Below are 27196 nucleotides of genomic sequence, written 5' to 3' on the forward strand. Positions count from 1 at the left end.
TAGGGCACAAAGTCATTGTCCTCAGGCACCTTTGTTTTTGTTGTAGATTGCCTTCTATATATTCTGATTTACAGAATTTATTTACTAATGCACGTAATTGGTTTACTATCTGTATTAGGTACTGGCTTTGATGAAGAATTGGCTGTCCTTGGAGCAGGACGAGAGTTTGCACTAATGAAAACTTCTAGTGGAAAGGTAGATCTCCATTGTGTGAAATATTTTTATCATTGGTTTCCGTTTTTAAATTGCCTTTTAAATAAAAGGGAAAAAAAAGTGTTCCAAAAAGCAGTAAAATTGGGATAGCCAACTACAGAACTTTGCCGTAGCCTGCAGTCGGGTAGACAGTGAATTGAGGAAATCTGACTTGCAGCGCTGTTCAAACAAGCGTTCTGTCTCCTGATCAATGATATCAGGGACCCTACACGATCTAGTAGTTACTACTTATTGCCAGAATACTTTTTTTAATTACAGGATTAAGATATGCTAGTCCCCTTAAGGATAAATAATCTTTTCCAAGCACTGTCGTAATAGGATACTGATCACAAAGGTCATCTATCCTGAATCACACCGCAAGAAAAGTGATGTATTACAAGGCAGATCATCATGCTATAAATGAAGTAGCAACTAAGAATCACATCCCTATTAAAGGATTTCTTTTCTTAACATGGATTTCTTTTCCTCGCTGTTTTGCACTGTTATTGCGTGTCGAAAAATAAATGTAATGTTTTTTTTATGATTTTTAAATGCTCTGTAATACTTAATGGAAATGAAGTGCCTAGGTCTAATTTTCTGATTGAATGTTTTTAGGTTTATTACACTGGTAAATATCAGAGCCTTGGAATCAAGCAAGGTGGCCCCTCTTCAGGCAAATGGGTGGAGTTGCCCATAACAAAATCTCCAAAGATTGTCCAGTTCTCAGTTGGTCATGATGGATCCCATGCGTTACTCACTGCTGAAGATGGAAGTGTGTTTTTCACAGGAACAGCTAGTAAGGGAGAAGATGGAGAATCAAGTTAGTATTTTTTAACTTGTGACGGGCTGAGCTGCTTAGTCTTTAACCCCTTGCTGGCATTTGCCGCAATAGTGTGGCATATGTCAGCACTGTAAATATGGCACCTGCTCAGAAGCAAAGTGGGCGCCGTAACCGCTGGGTCTTTGTTGTAGTATACTGCTAAAACCTGGTGGTGTCCTCAGTCTCCTCTGATTGTGGACATTGACTCTGTAACCTGCTTGATCCCCCAATCGCCTGCCCTTTTCCACTATCCGTTAACTGCTCCAGTGTGAGCTGTGTACGGACTGTGAAGGCTCCCTGGCCTGTTACACTGAGATAATGATTGAAGCTTTCCTGTGTCAAGCCTCAGTATTTATGGTGAAACCTCTCCAAAACACCACCTCTTTAAGATGAACCCCCCTTATCCAGACCATATCTTCTGTGATAAATTTTCAGTTTTCAATATTATCCATCTTCTCAGTGAAGACCCTTCCCTGAGAAGACCCTTTTTAGTGCATTTTTGAGTCATCTCGGAGGTTTCACTGTGTATGTGATGTTTTCACCATAGACAGCAACACCAAAAAAATAAAATATTCAAGTCGCCCTCTTTTCCCTAGGTCAAAAATGAACAATCAAACAAATCAAGAGGGTTGACTGTTTATGGGTGGTACAGTGAAAGGGAAGAATTAAAAAGAAGAGACTTTCCACTATATTTCTCTAGGAAAGCAAACCTCTCCTTTTAAGACCTTTTCTTGCAAGAATTGTGAATAAAATTAAATGCTAAACTACATTTTGGTTATTCTTTACTTTCTACAGCCAAGAGCAGAAGACAGTCAAAACCATACAAGCCAAAAAAAATGATCAAAATGGAAGGGAAGTTTGTTGTTAGCACAGCATGCAATAATGGGAGCAGTTCTGTCATTACAAAGGATGGTGAACTGTACATGTTTGGAAAAGATGCCATCTATTCTGACAGCTCAAGTAAGTGACAAAAATGCAATGTGACGGCCCTGCAGCATGGCTGTTTACATTTAGAATAATGAAATGCCTCTTGTAGTTTCTTTCACCTTCGGATTCCCACAGGTGATGGGTAGTGATTTTTCAGAAATCTAGTACTCTGAAAGTTTATACACTCACCGGCCACTTTATTAGGTACACCTGTCCAACTGCTCGTTAACACTTAATTTCTAATCAGCCAATCACATGGCGGCAACTCAGTGCATTTAGGCATGTAGACATGGACAAGACAATCTCCTGCAGTTCAAACCGAGCATCAGTATGGGGAAGAAAGGTGATTTGAGTGCCTTTGAACGTGGCATGGTTGTTGGTGCCAGAAGGGCTGGTCTGAGTATTTCAGAAACTGCTGATCTACTGGGATTTTCACGCACAACCATCTCTAGGGTTTACAGAGAATGGTCCGAAAAAGAAAAAACATCCAGTGAGCGGCAGTTCTGTGGGCGGAAATGCGTTGTTGATGCCAGAGGTCAGAGGAGAATGGCCAGACTGGTTCGAGCTGATAGAAAGGCAACAGTGACTCAAATAGCCACCTGTTACAACCAAGGTAGCCAGAAGAGCATCTCTGAACGCACAGTACGTTGAACTTTGAGGCAGATGGGCTACAGCAGCAGAAGACCACACCGGGTGCCACTCCTTTCAGCTAAGAACAGGAAACTGAGGCTACAATTTGCACAAGCTCATCGAAATTGGACAATTGAAGATTGGAAAAACGTTGCCTGGTCTGATGAGTCTCGATTTCTGCTGCGACATTCGGATGGTAGGGTCAGAATTTGGCGTCAACAACATGAAAGCATGGATCCATCCTGCCTTGTATCAACGGTTCAGGCTGGTGGTGGTGGTGGTGTCATGGTGCGGGGAATATTTTCTTGGCACTCTTTGGGCCCCTTGGTACCAATTGAGCATCGTTGCAACGCCAAAGCCTACCTGAGTATTGTTGCTGACCATGTCCATCCCTTTATGACCACAATGTACCCAACATCTGATGGCTACTTTCAGCAGGATAATGCAATGCCATGTCATAAAGCTGGAATCATCTCAGACTGGTTTCTTGAACATGACAATGAGTTCACTGTACTCCAATGGCCTCCACAGTCACCAGATCTCAATCCAATAGAGCATCTTTGGGATGTGGTGGAACGGGAGATTCGCATCATGGATGTGCAGCCGACAAATCTGCGGCAACTGTGTGATGCCATCATGTCAGTATGGACCAAAATCTCTGAGGAATGCTTCCAGCACCTTGTTGAATCTATGCCACGAAGAATTGAGGCAGTTCTGAAGGCAAAAGGGGGTCCAACCCGTTACTAGCATGGTGTACCTAATAAAGTGGCCGGTGAGTGTATAATCAACTGATCACATGGGAAGTGAGATGTACCACTGCCTCTTTGTACACACCGTACTGCTTTATCATGCAAGACTAAATGGTATTGGGTCGATGATTGGTGGTTTAAGTCTCAAGATATCGTCCCCAATCCATCGATTAGTGGTCCCAGCACTATTAGCTGCCACGTGCATGCGGTAGTGTTCTTATCCTGATAACTGTTAGTACTAACTTAAATACACTCTAATATGCACCAGATTATTTTTTTTTTTTTACAGTGACAGCTGCTGGATGATAAATGTGGTTCAGCTTTAGTCCAGCATAAATTCATATACTCTCTTCCTTGAATTACTTACAAAAATATATACCAGAATTTTGTTGCAGTTTAGGCGTACTTTGAAACATCTTCAACTTTCTTCTAAGCCCTGCCCTCTTATTGCTAGATTCTAAATGGCCTTATTACATGTGACCGTTGTCTCCTCTTCCTCAAGTGCAGGTGAAGGTTACCGATGGGATGATATGAAATTTAGTCTGATTGTTTATACACACGTACAGTAGTAATCATCACATCACAAATTTTGGGAAAGGCTATCTGATTATGTAAAACTGACATTCAGTTTTATGTGGTTTTTAGTTTAGGAAGGAATATTTAAAAGGATACCATTATATGGAAATTGTTTCAAAACAGAGTTGGAAATTAATTAAGCTTATTTATTTTATTTATTTTCCATACAGATTTGGTCACTGACCTAAAAGGACACTTTGTTACTCAAGCAGCAATGGGGAAAGCCCATACATGTGTTCTGTCCAAGAAAGGTGAAGTTTGGACATTTGGAGTAAATAATAAAGGACAATGTGGAAGAGACACTGGAGCTTTAAGCCAGGGTGGTAAAGGTAAAGGGCTTGTGTGTGTTTTTGTTTTATTTCTCGCCAGGCTTTACCAGTCAAATTTACATGCAATGAATAAGTTTTTAGCTTTGTGAAGAGTCCATTCACAGAACACACTGTTATAAATGGCCCTTGTACTAGGGATAGGTTTAGCAGTAGAGCAGCCCTGGGAGCATGGTGCATTCTGTACAAGTAGGATGGGTAACGTCATAGCAGTGGGAGGATCAACTTATCTCCTGCCTGTGCAGCTCCATGCAATGATAGGGGTTTACCTATGCTCCATGGAGCTGGAGACCCACCCCCAGTGCACCAAAGCTACATTTACAGAACACTTCAAAATAGTTTTTTCTCCAAATCTACAAGTGTGACATAAATAACAAAGGTATGTTATTTTCCACTGTAATGTGTTTTGTAATTCAGTGGTGACCGTTCAATATGCTTAGGGGAATAATAGATTCCCTTTTAAATACCATCCACTATGTTGAGTCTATAAACTGCTGAGGGTTAGCCCCCAGTACATTTGACCAGTGTGTCCCTTGGCCTAATATAGTGCATACTACTGCCTTTTTATTGAACTCTTTTCTGCTCCTGTTATGCAACTGCTTTAGTTTCCTAAGATTTATATTTGACCTTCATTCACTTAATTGAGTTTGCCAATTTCATGGCATAGATTGCACCCTAAATTTGGGACCTCTAATATTTGACACTCAGTTGCTCCAAAGAGAGTGTGAGCTTTTTTCAACATCCTCAACATTTTGTACATTTATTCATATGACACTTGTAGACTTGTGTTTTACATCTTTTTGGCATTAAAGGGACCCTGTTGCCAAGAAATTTGATATCAAACCAGCCAATTTGCATTGTAGGAGACATTATGCTGAGTATTATCATAATTTTTAGATGTGCCCTATATTTCACTGAGGGGTTTGATATGGACTTTCCTGTGACGCACTTTGCTTAATCTTTCACCATTGTATTTGTGAATAGGCTTTGGCGTTGAAAATATGGCCACTGCGATGGATGAAGACCTTGAGGAAGAGCTAGATGAGAAAGATGATAAATCTGTTATGTGCCCACCGCGAATGCACAAGTGGAAGTTGGAGCATTGTATGGTTTGTACAGTGTGTGGAGACTGTACTGGATATGGTGCCAGTTGTGTAAGCAGTGGAAGACCAGACCGTGTTCCAGGCGGGTATGTGATCAAAATGTCATGTTTAACTAAATTGAAGATATCACATTATTTTACAATTAATTGTGGTCTTTGAATTATTTTATTTAGAGTTTGTGGTTGTGGCTCTGGAGAGTCTGGCTGTGCAGTTTGTGGATGCTGCAAGGCATGTGCTAGAGAACTGGATGGCCATGATGCACGACAAAGAGGGATCCTAGATGCAGTGAAAGAGATGATTCCCTTGGATCTCCTCCTAGGTAAAGGTGTGAAATTTCATTTTAATTTTTATTTAACAAGCCATACCTTGTTTCGTTGTCTTAGATACTTTATAACATTTAAGCCCGAAGCCTGGGACCAACTAGAAATGCCTCCAAATTGCTCAAGAATTGCCCACTTTTGTATGGTGTTTTAATGAGCCCCATCCAATTTTTTACAGCTCCCAGAACTGTCCTGTTCTGACACCTAAACCCTGTACAAATCAGCTGTTGTTGCAGTGGGTGGACGAGAGAGCATATGCAGGCTCTCCTCTTCAGGTAATAAGAGCGGCAGTGCACTTCCCTGCAACCACTGCTATACAGTGGATGGGGCTGCTGTGCCACTCTTATTACTTGAATAGGAGAGCCTGCACATGCTCCCTGTCTACTGCTGAGTACTGTAACTTCTAGAGGCTGCTGGAACAGCTGATTTGTGTGGGGTCCGGATGTCGCACCCACACAATCCACTTACTGATGACCTATATGAATAGATAATCAGTATGACATTTTTTGCGGGGGGTCTGGACAACCCCTTTAATGTTAGTTCTTTAGCGTTATCATGTTAAATAAGCTATGTTTCAGTTTTATAGTCAACATTTCATTAACTGGAAAATATTATTTAAGAAAACATCGTCCTCTGTTTCCTTAAGATATAGGGGTATTCTGATTTTTTTTCAAATTACCCTCTATCAACAGAATATTGGGTAACTTGCTAATCTGTGGGGGTCCGGTTGCTGGGACACTCATCGATCACGAGAATTGGTGTCCCATTCTCCTGTCTCTATTGAGGGGCAGGTTGAGTACTCGATGTACTGCCAAAGATAGCGGAATACAGCACTTGACTAGCTCTGTACAACCACGCTATTAAATTTCTGTGGACCTGCCAACCTGCCACTGTTTTCATTTTGGGGTTCTCATGAGTAGTGGGAAACGGCAGGTATAAAAGTAGTTTCCCTTTAGGGAGATTGGGCATCTGCCATGATTGATATTGCTCTTCTCCATGCCAACCAGTGGCTTCGTAGGTGCTGACTGAGCATATGTACAATTTGATAGGTTTCTGGGTGCATTGGCAATACCTCTGTATATTGAGGATGCTTATACTTGTGACAACAGGGTTGCAGTTGTACATCTTACAACTGCAAATTGCCTTATGGCAGGTAATGGACTACATGCTTTAGATAACAGTATATTGATAGTAGACACAACAAAAGTAGATTGACTATAGGTCGCCGTTCCAGACGAAAATCTTCACAGTGCATGACTATGCTTCCTGACTTGAGAAGTGCTTAATGTGTACAATGTAGATAGAGAGAAGTCTGCATCTCACTGGATTTTCCTAAAATTTAAAGGGGTATTCCCATGACGCTTGTTCACTAACCTGCAGGCTGTTTTGCTCTCTTCACTTCCAGCTTTTCTCGGCACATAGGTGGGCGGGGTTTCACTTGCACGGGATTGGTTGTAAATGAATTACCACAGTGTGAAGCTGATGTAGCAGAGCTGGATTTGAGTCAGTTTGCATTACATACAGAGGTAACGGACTCCCTATCTCAGCCCTTATCAGCCAAATTCAATTAAACCGACTGATAAGAGCTCAGAAATCCCGCAGCTCTCACCTCCCCTATCTGAGAAGCTCCGCTACTTAAAGACACAAACAGCTCAGAGCTGCTCCCAGCCCCTCCCTCTCCCCCTGAGAGCAGGCAGCTACATCACTTGACAAACGAGCAGATAATCCCAAGAGCCATAGAAACGGAGTATAAACAATGAAGTGAATAAATTAAGATAGCTGCCAAACAAAGCAGTTTTGATAAAGCAATGCATTTAGGAAAAGTCTTAAATCCACATAAACTAGCAGTATAGATAGGATCCTTGTGATGGGACATCCCCTTTAACCTTTAATTCTTCATGAATATAAAATACAAATGCAGCTCATACAAAAAGTGAAGGTTAGGAAAATGAAAAACACAAAAAGTGAGTTAAACCCTAATGCGTTTCGGGACGGAGTGTCCCTTAATCATAGCTATGATAGCTTTCTTTTTGGGCCATCAAACCTGTTAGTGGTTGTTGAGTGATTCAAAAATTCAGGAAGGCTGCTTCTAAAGTGGTCAGCTAACCATGGCCTTAATTAACTGAACAGATTATCAACGTGTGCTACATATATGATTCTTCTATCTTCCATTGTTTCAGCTGTGCCTGTGCCAGGTGTTAACATCGATGAGCACCTTCAATTAAGACAAGAAGATAAAAGGCAAAGAGTTAACCGGAGACATAGGATAGATGAAGGGAGAGGTAAACTTATCTGTAAATTTGATAAAGCAATGTAAACTCAAGGTAAAAAAGAATAAAATCTGAAAGATTTTTTTATCTTTAATACTCTCATGCAAGCAAGAAGATGAATATATTCAACTTTTTTTTTTTTTTTTTGCTTCATTTGCACAGAATTTTTATTTTGCTTTTACATTTTGTTTTATTTTTATTTTAGGAAATAATAAACCAAATGGGAATTTAGGTATGGCGGTTATCCTGAGACATGGTAATTGTTGCCAAGTATTTGCATTGAGCTGTTTGGGTAACTGTATGTAATACTGTAAGCAATGGATTATTGTTTTTTTTCAGCATATCATAATACAAGTTCGGGAGTATTTGGGGATTATTACCTCTGTATATAAAATTGCTGAACCTTCTATAACCATGCTATTATAGTATATTACCCCTTAATAAATATAAATATATAAAATATATTTTGCTACTTATAAAACTGAACCACTACTATAGAACCAGTGGGGCCATACGAAATTGGAGTGCTTCTTGAAAAAAAAAAAAAATCATCTTATTAATAACTGAGGTCATAATGAAAATTTATTTCTTAAGTAAGAAATAGTCATATTAGATAATATCTAAAAATAGTGTCATGAAGTCTTATAATGTAAGTGCTTCTATCTTACATTCTATTCATATTCAGTCTCTGGTAAATATATCCAGCATAATAAATTTATGCTTGAATTGTTTTCTTAGGTAACCCTATTGATACAGATTTATGAACTGCTTGTGATCAGTATACAAGTATCTGTAATCTCTTGTGAAAGAATTGAGTATGCAGACCTGTCAGATGAAAAGTGCACTTTCTGCTGGGGTTAATAATTTTGTATATAGAAACTTGGAGTTAAGGGCTCCCTTATCACTATTATATATGTTTGGGTCACTACACCACTGAATGCCTCTTACGAAGCAGACCAGTGGCTTTTCTCAGGGTCCTGTTCAGATGTATCCTTACTGCAGACATATAGTAGACACAGAATGGGATCCCTGTTTAAGATAGCCGCGCACAATAGACCTTCATCTGCTGAAATGGTAGATTGTAGCTGGTGTTTCAAACTACTGTATGCAATGATGGACTCTTACCTGCCAAAAATCTGGCCATGTTAAAATTGTCAACCGGTGTTTGGCGTGATATGCTGGCCAGTCATCAGCCAGTTTATGTGCCGACACGTAGTATTACTTTTTAATTTTTATTTATTTATTTTTTTTTTTTGGGGGGGGGAGGGGGATTGACCGGCCCGTTGATCGAACAGTTTCTTTGTTAATGGTGAGATTGTTTGTAAGGATGATCCCATTCATGTCATAGTTATTTGCCATACATAGCCAGCTTAAATTGTGACCATACCATTTAAAGGAAAACTGTCACCACGAAAATACTTTGGAATCTGCATCATGTTATAGAGCAAGAGGAATTGAGCAAATTGATGTATGTAGGTGTTGGAAAAAGATTCAGGATAACCTGTCACTTATTTCATTGTTCTGTCTATGCTTAAAAAGAAATTGAGTCCAGTGGGCGGTCCTAACACTTACCAGCGTCTCTTTAGGCATAACCACTGTTAGGGCTGCCCACTGGACTCTCCAAGCATAGAAAGAATGGAGAAATAAATGGTAGATTGTAATGAATATTTTCCCACAAAATTATAAATCAATCTGCTTAACTCCCCCTGCTTTATAACATGGTACCTGGAACAGACTCCATTTCTATTGTGATTGATTGCAGGTTTAAAGAGACCCTTCACCACCTCTGCCCAGTCCAACTCTACATCATTTAGTAGGTGCCATTCCATTGATCTTGGCACAGTTGGAATATTTTCTCTAGCCTCCACCAGTCCTGAGCAAGAAGTGCTGTTAGTTTTTATGCTCTATGCTGTCAGGTGGGCTGTGTCACGCAGGCGCGGGCTCTGATACTGATGAATCTTTGTCTGGTTTGAGCTCTGAATCCTGATCCTTTTTTTGCTCCTGCCTGCCACTGGCCACCTGACAGTACAGAACCTATTTGCAAATTTGTCGTAAAAACTTAACAGCATTGATTGCTTGGGAACCGTAGCAGGTAGAGACCAAATTCCAACTGTGCTAAAATTACTGGGGCTGCCCTTATTAACATGTGCTAAGAAGAGGTGAAAGGATGTTTTTTAAGCTTTCTTCTCTTTGATAAAAGATTATGCCAAACACACTCATTTTTAGCAACCACATTTTCAACTGATAGGCAGCTAAAATTGCAATATCTGCCATGTTGGCCAGTGAAAGTCTAATGTGTATGGCTTTAGGCATTTAGGCATCTAAATTTTGCATCCATATTTTTATTTCATGCACTTCTGATTTTAACTTTGATAAAGATGCAATATGTGGACTAAATCCACACAGTCCACTCGCTTTACTCAAACCAAACCCAGGGCACATTTTGAGAAATCAATGCTGATGCAGGGAATTATGGAGATTGTCCTAAACAGGATAGCTTCTGGTGGAGGGACCTTGTTCATGTCTTTTATTGTATATTTTTAATGGCAGCTGTGGCATTAACCATAGTGGACCTTTTTGGTGCATAAATACAGACTTTCTGTAATTAACTTGCTCTAGGACTGGGTTTCTACAACTCGCTCCTTTCTCTCTTCCCTGCCTTGTCCTATTTATTTGTTTTTTTTTATCATTCATCTTGGTACTTTTTTATATTACTAGTCTTTGACTTAAAAATGTGTACATTTTAGGATTGGATAAGCCAAATTAAAATATATCAAAGGATCAACACGTAAATAGTCCCAGAATTATAATAGTTCATAGAGTGCATTAATCCATGGAATTACAAGTCAAGAATTCTGCTGTCATTGCTTATCCATTTTTTTTTTTTTATTTAATTATTTTTTTTCATTTTTCCTTTATTTTGTATCCATTGTGTGAGTTCCCATGCATGTGCAAAATGTCTCTCCTCAGGCCCCCTTCCATATCCTGGTGTTAATTTTATGAACCACCGAGCGCAGGCTCTAGCCAGACTAAGAGCTGTACCAGAACAACTAAAGCATAAACGGGAGAAGAAAAAAAAAGGTATTTAGTCTTCCTTCCGCACTAGAGAGGAAAGTGGCAAAAGCCCAGTCCTTTCTTGAGCTCACAAATTCGTTCTTGCACCTTGATCTTTCCACTGGGGTGAATGTCTCACCAATGGCTTCTTTGGTTCTGCTCAATTAATATCTTGTAGCAGATATGATATGTGTCCCTCCTTGTAGTCTCTTTGCACGGTGTGTTCACACTACCGCTAAGAACAAGTGTTGCTCTTGTCCATCCTAGGATGAGAGTAGCAGACATTAACGGTGGTAGACTGCTGTTCCATCTGCATCCGTTCCCATTGACTGTAACGTGTATAAATAAAATTATATAAGCTTTCATCATTGTGTGTTTTAAATAATAAATATCGGGGTGCTCGATCAGCAGAAGTCACTTAATGTCTGTTGCTCTGATCCTATGACCGATAAGAGCTGTGAACCTACCCTTAGCTATGTTCTCCTTTCACCTTTGAGATTCCTGGCAATTTTTACTAAAAATCTGGTGGTTTTGTGTCTTTGTAGTACAGTGTTGGGTACACGTCACATCAATAATGTGGTGATGTATGGGATCTGTGTAGAAAGTGCATGTTTCAGGTGTGCTGTGGTTGTTTAAAACTAGTACATATCCCATCCCACATACCTGTGATTAGCAGAAATAAATTTGACAAAAAGACGCTAGGGATAAACGGAAAAGTTTGTGATGATATGATGTGACTTTTCTCCTCTCCTGACGTGCCTAGTTTGCAAATACTTGTAGTACACATGAATAACTATTTGGCCGTATCCTGTCATAGGTACCTGCAGCATACCTTTCCTGTTTGACTCTGCCATAGCAATATATTAGGGACCCTAAGTATAGATAGTGGTACCGGTCTTGTATTACATTTGGGACTAAGGAAAGGGACTGTGGGCAGCAACGTTATATCAACGTACTATGTTTACATTGTACAAGCATTGTCACTTGTAATTTTAAATAGACTTGTTAAAGAATGTACGAGTGAGTGAATACATGCGAATATTCCTAGTGCGACGCAAATCCTACAATAGTATTGTACTTGTATGAATATACCAGGTTTCCTTTTTCTTGTTTGTTTCTGATATCTGAACACATTAATGCATTAGTAATTATTTTATAGTCCCTTGAGTGATTTGTTTTTGCCATTCTCCATGTTCTCTGCATACAGACTCTCCCCTCTTTCTCGAGGTAGCAATTTCTACATATAATTGTGCGCTATCAAAATGTTTTCTCAATGATAAGTCGACGGGAAAACCTTTCCTTAACACAATAATTGTATCCCTCTGTGTCTGACTTATAACGGGCAAAAGTAAAATACTATGTTATGTTGTATGGTCAGGGAGCCGGATTTGTGGGAAAACCCATCAGGTGGGCAGGATTTTCTAGTGGTTTCTTGTACTAAAGGGAGAACGAGTACCTGCGGTCGCCATAGCAACAACATAGTCATTGTTCTCAGGATTTCATTCCTTGCTGATGATAGAGAGAAGGAAATCCTTGCAACCGCACCCATTATCCAGGCACAAGGGAATAGGATGCAGTCTGTGCTTGCTGTCTAGAAGTAGCAGCACCGTCAACTTCATGTCTACAAATTATATGTACAATATGTTGTCGCGATTCAGAAATGTAACCAGTAAAAAAAAATATGTAACTGAAAATGTACAAAACGTTGCATTCAAAATTCAGAGATGTTATGGGAGTGAAAGGTGCATTTTTGTTTTTGATCTGATAACTGTTGGTCGCCTTTGTGAATGTGACTTTACAACTTCAGATGAATGTAGCAGCTTCTCGGCTGTTTCCGTCAGTGCTACTGACTTTTGGAGCATTGGGAAGTATACTCGAGGGCCGATCCTTTCCCTATCCACAGCCAGAGACTCTGACAAATCAGAGATGTAAAGAATTTTACTACTACCTGCTGGATTCATTTCTGGCATGTGTTCAGATAAACTAATACGGTCTTTTAGACAGTGCAAATACAAAAAAAAGCCATCATAAACTAACCGTGATTTATCGGCGTGTCTCGTGGTTTGAAAATCGGTCATATTTTTACTGTCTAGTCGATCTTTACTCCTCTTATTAGGTGGCTTGGTTTCAGACCATAAAATGTGCCCAAAGTTTACATATTAAAATGAGGCGTAAAATATGTATGCAGCGCTGTAGAGTTGGTAGGCCAATTCGCTGACTCTTCCATTTTTCCAATTCAGACTTCCATTTTTTTTTTTTTTTTTTTTTTTTTTTAGTCCAATTCTGACTTTCACAAAAGGCTGACTGGCAGCATCCTCAAAAGACCATGTCTGTAAGGGCTCCATGAAATCTGATTTACCTACGGCGTGAAAATTATTTTTTCACTGCAGAGGTCAGGGCGCTGTTGTGAGAATATAGCCTAATTTATTAAAAAGCTAGTGATTCAGTTCGTGTCAGTAAGGCTATGTTCAAACTTGCTTAGGAGTTCTTCTGCACAGAAGATTTTTCTCCACCCCAGTTTCAGTATAAAAACTGCAAAAACCCACCTTACACCCCACAGACTCCATTATAGTCTGTGGGGTCTCCACAGGTGTCTGCGGGTAACCTCTGTTTTAGTGGATGGGCTCCCTGGCAGACCCAAATGACACAAGCGGGATCCCAGCCCTCGGTATGCAACAAACCTATGCATCTAACTATACAGCATCAATAATTGTACAGTATCATTAATTTTATTTTGAACCTGGAGTCAGTAACTTTTTTTTTTTTTTTTCCAACTGTAGTCAAAATTTGTCCTGATTCCACACCTCTGACTCCACAGCTCTGACTTTGTGTGTGTGTGTGTGTGTGTGTGTGTGTGTGTGTGTTTTTTGTTTTGTTTTGTTTTTTTTCCTGCAAATTGCGCTGGAATTTTGGCACGTTTTTATTAGTTTAACTGCCTCATTGTGTGCAGTCAGTGGCTTAGTACTCGGTAGCAATCTTTCTAGTCTAGATTTCAGTTAAAGCATTACTGAGCGTTCATTAACAGTTGAAATATCAGCAGGGTCTTTTTGGGCATCTGTTCTCTGTAGCCTTTATATATGGAGTCCTGTCAGTTTTTCTGCTGCTAATAGACCTGTTATAGCTGCAGAACATTTTGCATTTCTGTCTAAGGCAGTGGACATGCACAATATAGAGCAGTCTGAATCCATTTATTTGTTGCTTCTTTCTCTTGTAACTAAGACTCTATGAAGCTATACAAAATCTGCATAAAAAATACACTTTTCTGTAACTTATGGCCTCATCTAAAGGCCTCATGCATATGGCAGAGTGGGCAGCTCAAGTGGGTTTCAGATTTTTAACAGAAGACATTAGTGATCTCAGAGTGATTTCTGTCTTTCTTTGGTTTGAATAAACTTTTCCATTCCAATCAGTTTTCAAAGTTATGGATTGGTCTTGCTCATAATCTTGGAAATTGTGAATCAGAACCCTTGAGGCTTTACTTTCTATTGTGTGTATGAAATCTAAAGGGGTTTTCCCAGCTATAGCTGACCTGTCCTTAGGATACATTGTTTTTAGGATAGTTGAGTTCTGACACCCGATGGCCCACCAACCAAACAGCTCTGTTCTGTGTAATGGTGAAGCCACGTCGCTAAAGCTTGGCTATCTCTGCCACTGCCAGTTATGGCCACTACAGAGAGCTTGAAGTGCCTACTTTGGCTTAATTCTTGTCATTTGTTCAGATGCTGGCGGATTCTCTCCTCAGTTGATTGATGAGTGTTTAGCCTGGAAATTTACACTAACCAGTCTCCATACATATCATACTATGAAATCATCCAATAGATGCACCATTGCTTTGAAAAAGCAGGTTATATAAATATGCGAATGAGGCTCAATTACAGTCAGGGCAGCCAGAGATGCGGTTTGTGTTTGTTTTTTTTGTTTTTTTCTTAAGTTACAGATGTCATCTTCTTTGAAGGGGTGTCCCAGTAAGGACACTTATTTCACAGGATAGGAGAAAAATGTCAGATTGCGGAGAGTCCAACTGCATGCCCCCACAGCCTTGTGGATGGAGTGCCAACTCACTTGCATTAGTAGCGCTCCATTTACTGCTATGGGGTTGCCTGGTCTGTAATTTGCAGCAGTGCCTGCAGCTCCATAATAGTAAATGGTGCTGCTGGCACTGTTCAGCAGGAGGAGGCTTGGGTGATCTGGTGGCTGTTTCCCCACAAGAGAATAAAAGTGCTGTTTCTCAGTCAGAGTAAGTTAAAGAGCAGGTTCTTCTCTACTTACTGGGTGCAATATATGGCAGTTAGTCTACACTTACCAGCTAAGAGAGAATTACTAGTGCATCTCAATACATTAGAATATCAAAAGTTTTTTTGTAATTCAACTGAAAGTGAAACACATATATTTGAGTCATTACAAACGCAGTGAACTTTTTCAAGTCTTTCTGCTAATGTTGTTTATGGCTTACAGCCAAGGAGAACCCACAATTCATTCTCAAAGTCATATAAGACTAACTGTAAAAAATTATTTAACACAGTAACGTTGGCCAAATGAGAAATATGTCCAGTAATTGCACACAATAATTGGTCGGGGCTCCTTTTACATGAATGACAATGTGACATGTAGGGATCAGCCTGTGGCACTGCAGAGGTGTTATGGAAGCCCAGGTTGTATGATAGCAGCCTTCAGCTCATCTGCATTGTTGGCTCTGGGGTCTCTCATCTTAACAATACCCCATAGATTCTCACTGGGGTTAAGGTCAGGTGAGTTTTCTGGCTAATCAAGCACAGTGATACCCTGGTTGTTAAACCAGCTATTGGTACTTTTGGCAGTGTGGACAGGTGCCAAGTCCTGTTGGAAAATGAAAATTCCATCTCCAAAAAGCTTGTGGGCAGAGGGAAGCATGAAGTTCTCTAGAATTTCCTTTGGCCTTGATAAAACACAGTGGACCTACACCAGCAGATGACATGGCTCCCCAAATCATAACTGATCACAGAAACTTCACACTAGACCTCAAGCGGCTTGGATTGTGTACAGCCTCTCTGCTCTTCCTCCAGACTGTGGGACCTTTCAGATAAAATGAAATGTTTACTTTAATCTGAAAACACCTTTGACCACTGAGTAACAGGCCATAACTTTTTGAGTATAAACAGTTTTCCCCTCTGCATGATGCACATTTTGTATATAGCATGCAGAGGGGGAAACTGCATAGAATGACCAAAAATATGACCCCTCGATGTATTCAGAACTTCAAGTGACGCTGGTACCGTAGTTCAGTGAGGCAGCAGCTGCACCAAGTCCTAAGAGCCCTAAGGCCTTTTTTACATGCAATTAGCTTTTAAAGAAGGTGTTCACTTTTGTAACAGTAGTCTTTGGTTAGAACTGCAGCTAAAAATATGCTTCCGCATTGCATATTCTTTCCCAGCGTGTCAGCTAAAAAAATATTTCATATCTTAAAATAAGTTTTTGCAACTTGCAAGAATTTATGCAACCACAGTCAGATAAACTCAATGTACTGTGTGTGAACATACCCCAAGTAGTTTGATGCTGAAGTCATGACATCTGCTCCCTTTTTTACTTGTCTGTACTGTAGATTACCAAAAATAGGGGACCAAGGAATACGTGACAGCAGGACCAAAATACTGACACTTCCTTTTTAGACCCTAGCCATGGAGCATAGGAACACACACAACTGTGATATACGTAATCAAGACTATTTGTAGAGTTGCTGCATTTTTTATTTTTTTTCTTGTATAAATTTTATATTTTAGATGCTCTGGAGCAATGAAAAGATTGATTGTGAAATGCGCAAATCTTTTAATCCTTTAGTTTCTTGGTTTTACTTCCTGATATGAATTTCCAGCATATTATTTTAGAGGAAGGTCTGATTTCATTTTATTAGGGGTTTTTTGTTGTTGTTGTTTTTTTTGCTTTGATCATCTTCTATGCTCAGTATCTGGCGATTCCAGGTGGACTTTACCTATTCTCCTGCTTGTATGACATTACACTTGCATTTAAATGTGTAACTTTAATTTCAGGGTTACTTTGAACCCTAATGGCTTGAGCGGCCCCTGCGACGTAAAAAAAAACTTAATTTTTTATTTTAAGTTCTTTACCATGGTGGTTGTTTTTGTATTTATTGCAGATGAAGGAAGAGAACAAGGAGAGAAGGATGCCAGCAAAATTACTACTTATCCGCCTGGAACAGTTCGCTTTGATAGTGAACTTCGAGCTGTTCAAGTCAGCTGTGGGTTCCATCATTCAGGTACTAGCGCCATTCATCAAAGGGTGTGTCTGTTAATTTTGTATATCCAATAAAGTGTAGCTTATTAGTCGCCTTGTATTGTATCCTGCAAGAGGTGTCCCCATACGAAAAAAGGAATGGGTTAAAGTGTACCGGTAACTAAACTTTCTGACAACTTTTGATTTTCTCGCAGTATGTGTCATTAATAAATTGTGTAATATACTTTATTAACAAATCTTTCTAGCCAAGAAACCGAGGAATAAATGGGGGGGGGGGGGGAGATGGTTGGGTTTTTTTTTTTTTTTTTTTTTTTTTTTTTTTAAGGCCCCCCGCCAGGCCTGTTGAGAGTATATGGGCAAAATCCTAGACTTGGGAGCCAATTATAACAAAGAAATTTCATGTTTAATGAGGCAAGCTTTTATACAAAAATGCTGCCTTTCACTGACCTTTATCAGAAATCTTTGAATATGGTAAAAATGGACAGGAAAGGGTAATTTATCCAAATTAAAGTCAAGAAACCCTCCATAACAACCAATCCGGTTCCATGTCTTGTATATTTTGAGAAGTGATTTAGAAAAGAACACTCTGGTTGCTGTTGCCTGTCAATGATTTTATTTATTATTGTTCTGTTTTACAAGTTTTAATACCCCTAAAGTATATTAGTTGCAGAACTTGTACAAGTGCGCTGAGTCTTCTTCATATACATGTGTATTGTGTCTTCATAGACTGTTGGATTATTTTATACTCCTTTTTAGTACAGTTTAAATTTTTTCTGTGGCTTAATAATTGAAAGCTCTTAGAAAAACGCAATTTTTTTTTTTTGTATGTACCTTGTGATGCCTTTTTTTTTCTTTGTTTTTATTTTTATTTTTTTTATTCATAGTTGTACTCATGGAAAATGGTGATGTATATACTTTTGGCTATGGTCAACATGGACAGCTGGGACATGGTGATGTTAGTTGCAGGTAGGTACAATTTGTTTAATTCTGCAACTATACTACATATAGTTGTATAATATGTTTTTTGCCACATTTTTACTTGAACTGTTTTGTTGGAACCTGTGTAAGGATGTGATGTAAACGCCGCAATTTCCGCTGTGGGAAAAATCGTGGCATTTTACAGTCAGGGCAAAGTGGTAGTAAGGGCACTTTGAGTCAAAAACCGCGCTGGGGACATGTATCAAGTCGCGGAATCCGTAGCAAGATAGGTCATGTCGTTTCTTTTTTCCATTACTAGCTAGTGGAAAAAAGATGTCAGCGGCTCCCATTGAAGTCAATGGGAGCCGTTTTTGTCAGGGGTTTTTGAGGCGGATTCTGCGTCAAAATCCGCTGCCAAAAAAACTGTGTGAGCATACCCTTATGGAGAACCTATGTAGATTGAGATATAGTTTTGTGGGTAAAGATTTAGGATAATCTATTTCTATATGCATGCATGTACAGGAAAGACAGTCAGTGAGTAGAACCATCCACTGTGACTAGAGCCACAGTCAGGCATGTGTCTTGCTGTTCCAATTAAAGTCTTCATACATGTGAAAAAATTTCTTTTAACTGGAATATATTGATAAATATGCTAAGAAATATTACTGACTTTTTTTTTTGTTTTTTGCTCAGCTGTTCGCCCAGTGCGACCTCTTCCTTCTTGTCTGTGCTTTCTTTACCTACATTGATTAAAGTGTCCATAGTAGAACACTTTAATTTCCCTTTTCCTTATTTAAACATCATTTTTTTTTTTTTTTTTTTTTTTTTTTGAGTTAATGTTTAACATTTATTGATTTAAGTGGTCTCATTTTTTAATGTAGTTGTGCAGGGAAGCTAACTGACGCCAACTGATGGCATTTTCCATCTGAGAAATCCTATTGAAATCAATATATCCATGTTTTTGCATTGTGATCACATAGTGGAAGAGCTAAAGTGTAATGTGTACATTTCTCTTGCGTATGAGGTTTAGGGTTTCTTGCAGTGTAAGTGGAGACTGTTCATCCTGCCATACTAGATATATTACACAAATCTCTTGTAATGTATGAAACAAACCTCACCTTCAGTTTGTTCCCATTAAGTATGTAAGTTACACTAGATAGGATTCGCATTGTTAATGCCCTTTTATGTAATCCAGACTTCTGTAAGAATATCCATGCACTGATACTGATACATGGTCTTTGCTCTTGTAGGGGATGTCCAACATTGGTACAAGCGCTGCCAGGACCCAGCACACAAGTCACTGCAGGAAGCAATCACACTGCAGTCCTGCTAATGGATGGTCAAGTGTTCACTTTTGGAAGTTTCTCGGTGAGTGTGTGAAAAAAAAACAAAAAACCCCCACTAAATTATCAGTTACAGCACTATTGTAATGTGTGTGTGACTTTAAAATCAAGAAATTCTAAATTGTAAAAATGTATGTAAAAAGGAAAATGTTATAGGTGGTTGGCATCGAGATTGTGCAGAAGCAGATGTTAACAGCTGGATATCCCAGCACTCAATGGAAGAGATTTTTACAGACTCGGTTTATCTAAGCCAACCTTCATAGCTGCACCACCAGGAAGTTTTTGCCTCATACAAAGAGGTGCACGCTGCCTTATAAATTAGGAGCACCCTCCACCAAGCCATGTACCTGCATCAAATTTTGTGCCAACTCATAGCGTGGATCCTCTCCATGCACCCTTTTCAGGAAAGTGCTGTAGGCTACACAAAATAGGAAGTGGCTTTTTTTTTGTGTGTGTGTGTGTGCAAATGCCTAAGTGTAAACAGAAATTGCAACTCTTTATGCAGTGTACACCAGAAAAGTAGCATGCATAGTGAATCTGTCCCAATAAGCATGGAGATGTATTGCATATACTGTGGATATGTTGTGTAATTCTCCAAGGTAGAAATATCCCTTTAATACAGGGGTCTCAAACTCAATTTACATGGGGGCTGCTGGAGGTAGAGTCTGGGTGAGGCTGGGCCGCATCAGGTTTTCCACAAGCTATGCTCGCTGCAGCAAATTTAGCTCCGCCCAATTTTATGATGACTCCACCCATTCTTATTCATTTTTCATGTGCCCCCACACAGTATAATCCTCCTACAGTCACCTGTACATTATATTTCTCCACATTATAATGTTCCCTTCCAACTGCCCCACAGTATTAGGTCCCTCTCCTGGTGCCCCAGTTTAAACTCAGGGAAACTAGAGGGGACATGAAACTGGGGCAGCTGGAGGGGGACATTAAACTCAGGAGGCTAGAAGCAGACATTAAACTATAGGGGTAGGTGGACAGTGACAATAAACTGGGGACAACTAGAGGCAGACAAGTCCCCCTCCAGCTACTCCCACAGTTTAATGCCCCCTCCAGTTGTCCCCAGTTTAAGTGCCCCCCTTCATCTACCCTCAGTTTCATCTCCCCCACCATTTCTCCCCCAGTTTGATATCCCCCTTCATTTGCCCCATTTTATGTCCCCCCTCCATCTGTCCCCAGTTTGATGTCATCCCTCCATCTGCCACAGTGTCATGTGCCCCATCCATCTGCCCCCAGTTTCATATTCCCCTTCATCTGCCCCAATTTCAGATACCCCCTTCATCTGCCCCCATTTTCATGTCCCCCCTCCATCTCTGCCCCTAGGTTACTGACACACACACTGACACAGACACACTGACACACACACACACTCCATCTCACATTCCTCTCAGTACTACATCTCTTCATCTTTCGGCCGACACACTAAGACACGCCTCCAATAGTCACGTGACGTCTGACGTCACACACAGGTCCTTGAGTCTTAAACTTCGGCAGTACTAGCTTTCCACTGATCACCCATTGCTTTTATTGCTGTTATAACAGGGTGATCAGTGGAAAGCTAGTACTGCTGAAGTTTAAGACTCGAGGACCTGTGTGTGACGTCAGACGTCACCTGACTATTGGAGGCGTGTCTTAGTGTGCCGGCCGAAAGATGACTATAGCGGGACATTCAGGGAGCTGCGCGGGGGCCGCAAACTTTCGTCCCGAGGGCCGCAGTTGGCCCGCGGGCCGCAAGTTTGAGACCCCTGCTTTATTAGTAGTAGTATGCTTTTTTTATTTTTTTTTATTTTAATTTACACATTTTTATATGTAATTATTAAATCTGTAATGTCATTTATTACACTCAGAAAGGACAGCTTGGAAGGCCAATCCTAGACATGCCTTACTGGAATGCAAAGCCTGCATCTATGCCCAACATTGGCGCCAAGTATGGCAGAAAAGCAACATGGGTTGGTGCGAGTGGAGACCAGACTTTCCTGCGGATTGATGAGGCACTTATAAATTCTCATGTTTTGGCCACATCAGAAATATTTGCAAGTCGACATATAATAGGTAAGCATGCCATGTAATAGGGGAGCTGAACTGTGGATTAAAGTAAATGGAGTAGGATTGTATGTATAGTTTGTATATTTCTGAGAAAACTTTATCAGGACTAGATTCTGACATGCAAGTGATCTGTATGCATGCTTTATATAATGTATTGGACATGCACTTGTAAACTATGTAATTGCAGCCTCATTCTTGTAGACCTGCCTGGTGGCTTTTGCAGGGTCCACCAGAATATTCCTTTTTACTTTTCCTGATGCAGAGAAATAGTTTTATTGCCTTTTGTGATTTTCTTGTGAATTTGCTGGCCATCTGACCCCTCACCAGATTCCCACAGCACCATGCAAATTGGAATAGGCAGTATTGTCTCTACTTTTGGATCGGATCAGTAATAAAACATTACAGCTGACCAGTAGTCGATGTTGTTCCCACATGTACCAGGCATTGCGTAAACTATGGAATTGTGTAATCTTACCCTACAGGTCTAGTGCCAGCTTCTATGACTGAACCTCCACCTTTCAAATGCCTCCTTATTAATAAAGTTGATGGAAGCTGTGCTACATTTAATGACTCTGAACAAGAAGATCTTCAAGGTTTTGGGGTGTGCTTGGATCCTGTCCATGATGTGATTTGGAGGTGTGTTAATCTGAGTTAAAGAAAAAAAAAAGTGTTTTTATGTTTGTAGTGAACTGCTTCTTCAAAACCAAAGCTTATGATATGCACATCTTGTATCTTGTACTAGCTCATGCCTGGATATAAATCCTAGAATATTTTCCCCATGTTAATGAATGGGATGATAATACTGCTCCTTTCTATTTTCTCACCATGTCTGTAGTATAACATAATGTGTAGCAGAGCATATACTTTATTTGCACCATAAATAGGGTTTCTCCTTCACTGAAACTCACTCGTATAATGTAGTGTTTTTGTAAGTACTGTATTCTATGGTGTTGCATTTATTGTTGTAGACATAATTATTAGTTCTGAAATTTGATAATATAAGTGGAATACTGTGCTCAATGATACATTTTGTTACAGATTTCAGACAAACACAAGAGAGCTGTGGTGCTACAATGCAGTTGTAGCAGACTCAAGGCTCCCTTCAGCTCCTGACATGCAATTGAGGTGTAGCATACTAAGCCCAGAGCTGGCCCTGCCCACTGGCCAAAAAGCCGTGACTACCCGATCACATGCAGCTTTGCATATATTAGGTAAGTTGAAGGACCTTGTGTCTATAATTCCATCCATTTAAATCTATACTTTTATACATATTTTGTTTGTTTTAATTTGCTCTTTCCATTTTTTTTTTTCACAGGATGCCTTGACACACTGGCAGCAATGCAAGACTTGAAGATGGGTGTCTCAAGCACTGAAGAGGAAACTCAGTCAGTGTTGAAAGTTTATTCAAAGGAAGATTACAGTGTTGTAAACAGATTTGAAAGTACGTATCTGGTCTCAGGGTAAAGTGTAAAGGTGCATTCACACAAAGTATACGCTGAGCTGATTCTGAATGTAAAACACGATCAGAATCAGCGCATACAAAGCAGATCCCATTCATTTCAATGGGAGCCGGCATACGTGCGCTCCCCATTGAAATGAATGGGCTGCTTTTTTCCCTATTGGTTTCAATGTGATTTGTGCGTATCACATTGAAACCAATAGGGAAAAAAGCAGCTCATTCATTTCAATGGGGAGCGCACGTATGCTGGCTCCCATTGAAATGAATGGGATCTGCTTTGTACGCGCTGATTCTGAACGTGTTTTACGTTCAGAATCAGCTCAGCGTATACTTAGTGTGAATGCACCCTTAGGCTGTATTCACACAGAGTAACGTCAGGTGTTTTTTGTGTGCTTTTTGCACATAGCGCCGCGTTAACGCCGCGCTATTTTGCGGTGGCGTTGACCAGCGTTAACGCGGCGTATACACGGCGCTACGCGACGTTAACGCAGCGCTATGTGCAAAAAACACACAAAAAACGCCTGGCGTTACTCTGTGTGAATGCAGCCTTAGTGTGTTTCATGCATTTCTCAATTAATATCTTGCTTGTCCTTGAAGGTCATGGTGGTGGCTGGGGGTACTCTGCACACTCAGTTGAAGCAATTCGGTTTTGTGCAGACACAGACATTCTCCTTGGAGGACTTGGATTGTTTGGTGGGAGAGGTGAATATACTGCAAAAATAAAGGTAAGTTATTTGTCGTGTTTAAAGCTCTTGTGTAGCTTTCTTGAGACAATAGCGCAGTTGTAGGCAATCTTTTGGAGTGCCAATGGTTGCTGATCCCTGCAATATAGTGAAGATATTTCTCTTTTTAGCTGTTTGAATTGGGGTCTGACGGCGGTGACCACGAAACAGATGGGGATCTTCTGGCGGAGACTGATGTTCTTGCATATGACTGTGCTGCTAGGTGAGTTACCTGTTCATTACGAAATCTGACTATCTGTTGCAATATAGTCAGGCAGGTTAAGAATAACTGTAAAATAAACTTGGCCAACATTCCAACTAGAGATGAGCGAGTACTATTTGAAACTCCTGTTTTGAAAAGCACGCACCCATAGGAATGAATGGACGCGGCCGGTTGCCGGCAAAGTCTGCGTGCTGGCCGCTTCCATTCATTCCTATGGGTGTGTGCTATTCGAAACGGCTGTTTCGAATAGAACTCGCTCATCTCTAATTACAACCTTTCTTGCTTTTGCCTATGATCCTAAGTGCAAAATCCTGATTTAAAATGCTGAAAAGCTATAAATGTAGGCTTATGACTCTGTTGGCAAAAGCAGTAGGGCTTCTGTTAAGGGGAAACTCCGATGCTGTGGCAGATCTTTTGTATGATGAATGCACACGAAGACCAACAAGATTTTTGGTGGGATTTCAACGATCCCAATGAGAATAGCGCTGTAAACTTGGATTCTTGTTTTGCAGCTTAAAACTTCGACACAGCAAAACCTAAAAGACAGTAGTGATGGCAAACTTCATGATAATGAAAAAGAAACCCCTTTCCTGGACTGATTTCCTTTTCTTCTATACAACTTCATATCTCAATCATGTACATTGATGGCTTTGAAATTGTTCAAGGAAATCGTTTTGGAAAACCCAGTTTAAAGTGTTTTTTTTGCATGTCTAGAGTATGCTTATCACTTTGAGTGATGCGGATCCAGCCTTTGATCCATAAAAATAAAAGCAACTGTTTGCAATGTCATATACAGCAGGTAGTCAGTATAAACAGTGATGGGGGAATTCCTAAACCTGTACCGTTACCTTGTATGAAAAGTAAACCCTTTAGTAGTAGTTCACGTGTACGATCATCATTTGGTAAGCTCCATTGCTCATTGAGATCTCATTGAAATGTAGACCACTTTGTTTCTTAAAGTGAACCTCTTCCTATTATCCATCTGCAGTTGTAGGATGACTTTTAGTGATGGCACAGACTGTTGTCATCTCCGCTGTCTTGTGTATATGCAGCCTCTACTTTTTAATAAATAAAACAAAATGTTTGAGTATATTACCTAAAACTTTACAGAAGTGCGGTCAATCTACAGCCAGCATGGGAGTGTATACCTTTGTGTTTATAGGAAGTATTCTCTCTCCCATGACTTCTCATCCTGTTAACCATTTATCTGCTTAGAATTAGAGATGAGCGAACACTAAAATGTTCGAGGTTCGAAATTCGATTCGAACAGCCGCTCAATGTTCGTGTGTTCGAACGGGTTTCGAACCCCATTATAGTCTATGGGGAACAGATACTCGTTAAGGGGGAAACCCAAATCCGTGTCTGGAGGGTCACCAAGTCCACTATGACACCCCAGGAAATGATGCCAACACCTCTGGAATGACACTGGGACAGCAGGGGAAGCATGTCTGGGGGCATCTAACACACCAAAGACCCTCTATTACCCCAACATCACAGCCTAACAACTACACACTTTACACACTCAATACCACCTCTCTGACAGTAGGAAAACACCTTGAAACATGTGTATTTGGCACTTCCAGTGAGGAGAGCTTGTCACCAGCAGTGAATTTGGCCCTTGTAGTAAGTTGAGGTTGGCACCAACATTTGTTTTGAAAATCAGGGTGGATTGAGCCTCTAACCAGCAGAGTTGGGGCAAATTCATGGTGGAGGGAGCCTCTAAAAACCCCAGTTTGGACCAATTCATGGTGGAGGGAGCCTCTAAAAACCCCAGTTTGGACCAATTCATGGTGGAGGGAGCCTCTAACCAGCCCAGTTTGGGCAAATTCATGGTGGAGGGAGCCTCTAAAAAACCCAGTTTGGACCAATTCATGGTGGAGGGAGCCTCTAACCAGCCCAGTTTGGGCAAATTCATGGTGGAGGGAGCCTCTAACCAGCCCAGTTTGGACCAATTAATGGTGGAGGGAGCCTCTAACCAGCCCAGTTTGGACCAATTAATGGTGGAGGGAGCCTCTAACCACCCCAGTTTGGACCAATTCATGGTGGAGGGAGCCTCTAAACAGCCCAGTTTGGGCAAATTCATGGTGGAGGGAGCCTCTAAAAAACCCAGTTTGGACCAATTCATGGTGGAGGGAGCCTCTAACCAGCCCAGTTTGGACCAATTAATGGTGGAGGGAGCCTCTAAACAGCCAAGTTTGGACCAATTCATGGTGGAGGGAGCCTCTAAAAACCCCAGTTTGGACCAATTCATGGTGGAGGGAGCCTCTAACCAGCCCAGTTTGGGCAAATTCATGGTGGAGGGAGCCTCTAAACAGCCCAGTTTGGGCAAATTCATGGTGGAGGGAGCCTCTAACCAGCCCAGTTTGGACCAATTAATGGTGGAGGGAGCCTCTAACCAGCCCAGTTTGGACCAATTAATGGTGGAGGGAGCCTCTAACCAGCCCAGTTTGGACCAATTAATGGTGGAGGGAGCCTCTAACCACCCCAGTTTGGACCAATTCATGGTGGAGGGAGCCTCTAACCAGCCCAGTTTGGACCAATTCATGGTGGAGGGAGCCTCTAAAAAACCCAGTTTGGACCAATTCATGGTGGAGGGAGCCTCTAAACAGCCCAGTTTGGGCAAATTCATGGTGGAGGGAGCCTCTAAACAGCCCAGTTTGGGCAAATTCATGGTGGAGGGAGCCTCTAACCAGCCCAGTTTGGACCAATTCATGGTGGAGGGAGCCTCTAACCAGCCCAGTTTGGACCAATTAATGGTGGAGGGAGCCTCTAACCACCCCAGTTTGGACCAATTCATGGTGGAGGGAGCCTCTAAACAGCCAAGTTTGGACCAATTCATGGTGGAGGGAGCCTCTAAAAACCCCAGTTTGGACCAATTCATGGTGGAGGGAGCCTCTAACCAGCCCAGTTTGGGCAAATTCATGGTGGAGGGAGCCTCTAAACAGCCCAGTTTGGGCAAATTCATGGTGGAGGGAGCCTCTAAAAAACCCAGTTTGGACCAATTCATGGTGGAGGGAGCCTCTAAACAGCCAAGTTTGGACCAATTCATGGTGGAGGGAGCCTCTAACCAGCCCAGTTTGGACCAATTAATGGTGGAGGGAGCCTCTAACCACCCCAGTTTGGACCAATTCATGGTGGAGGGAGCCTCTAAACAGCCAAGTTTGGACCAATTCATGGTGAAGGGAGCCTCTAAAAACCCGTTTGGACCAATTCATGGTGGAGGGAGCCTCTAACCAGCCCAGTTTGGACCAATTAATGGTGGAGGGAGCCTCTAACCA

At 40.9% G+C, this 27196-nt stretch overlaps 1 protein-coding gene across 2 annotated transcripts in view; it reads left to right on the plus strand.

Annotated features, from left to right (window-relative positions):
* Positions 1 to 27196, plus strand: part of MYCBP2 (MYC binding protein 2) — a 149555-nt gene that overhangs the window by 44200 nt on the left and 78159 nt on the right. The window contains exons 11-27 of one of the 2 annotated variants that reach the window (XM_075265391.1): positions 119 to 195; positions 808 to 1012; positions 1808 to 1972; positions 4065 to 4223; positions 5205 to 5409; positions 5497 to 5648; positions 7824 to 7925; positions 8119 to 8169; positions 17098 to 17217; positions 18080 to 18161; positions 19364 to 19481; positions 21316 to 21520; positions 21997 to 22150; positions 22553 to 22725; positions 22830 to 22955; positions 23571 to 23698; positions 23827 to 23918. In XM_075265391.1, coding sequence (XP_075121492.1) covers positions 119 to 195; positions 808 to 1012; positions 1808 to 1972; positions 4065 to 4223; positions 5205 to 5409; positions 5497 to 5648; positions 7824 to 7925; positions 8119 to 8169; positions 17098 to 17217; positions 18080 to 18161; positions 19364 to 19481; positions 21316 to 21520; positions 21997 to 22150; positions 22553 to 22725; positions 22830 to 22955; positions 23571 to 23698; positions 23827 to 23918 — 2314 coding nt within the window. The remainder of the gene's footprint in view (positions 1 to 118; positions 196 to 807; positions 1013 to 1807; positions 1973 to 4064; positions 4224 to 5204; positions 5410 to 5496; positions 5649 to 7823; positions 7926 to 8118; positions 8170 to 17097; positions 17218 to 18079; positions 18162 to 19363; positions 19482 to 21315; positions 21521 to 21996; positions 22151 to 22552; positions 22726 to 22829; positions 22956 to 23570; positions 23699 to 23826; positions 23919 to 27196) is intronic. The other variant, XM_075265389.1, reaches the window with a different exon arrangement.

Source organism: Leptodactylus fuscus, chromosome 2, assembly GCF_031893055.1.
Source record: "Leptodactylus fuscus isolate aLepFus1 chromosome 2, aLepFus1.hap2, whole genome shotgun sequence".
NCBI classification, from domain to species: domain Eukaryota; kingdom Metazoa; phylum Chordata; class Amphibia; order Anura; family Leptodactylidae; genus Leptodactylus; species Leptodactylus fuscus.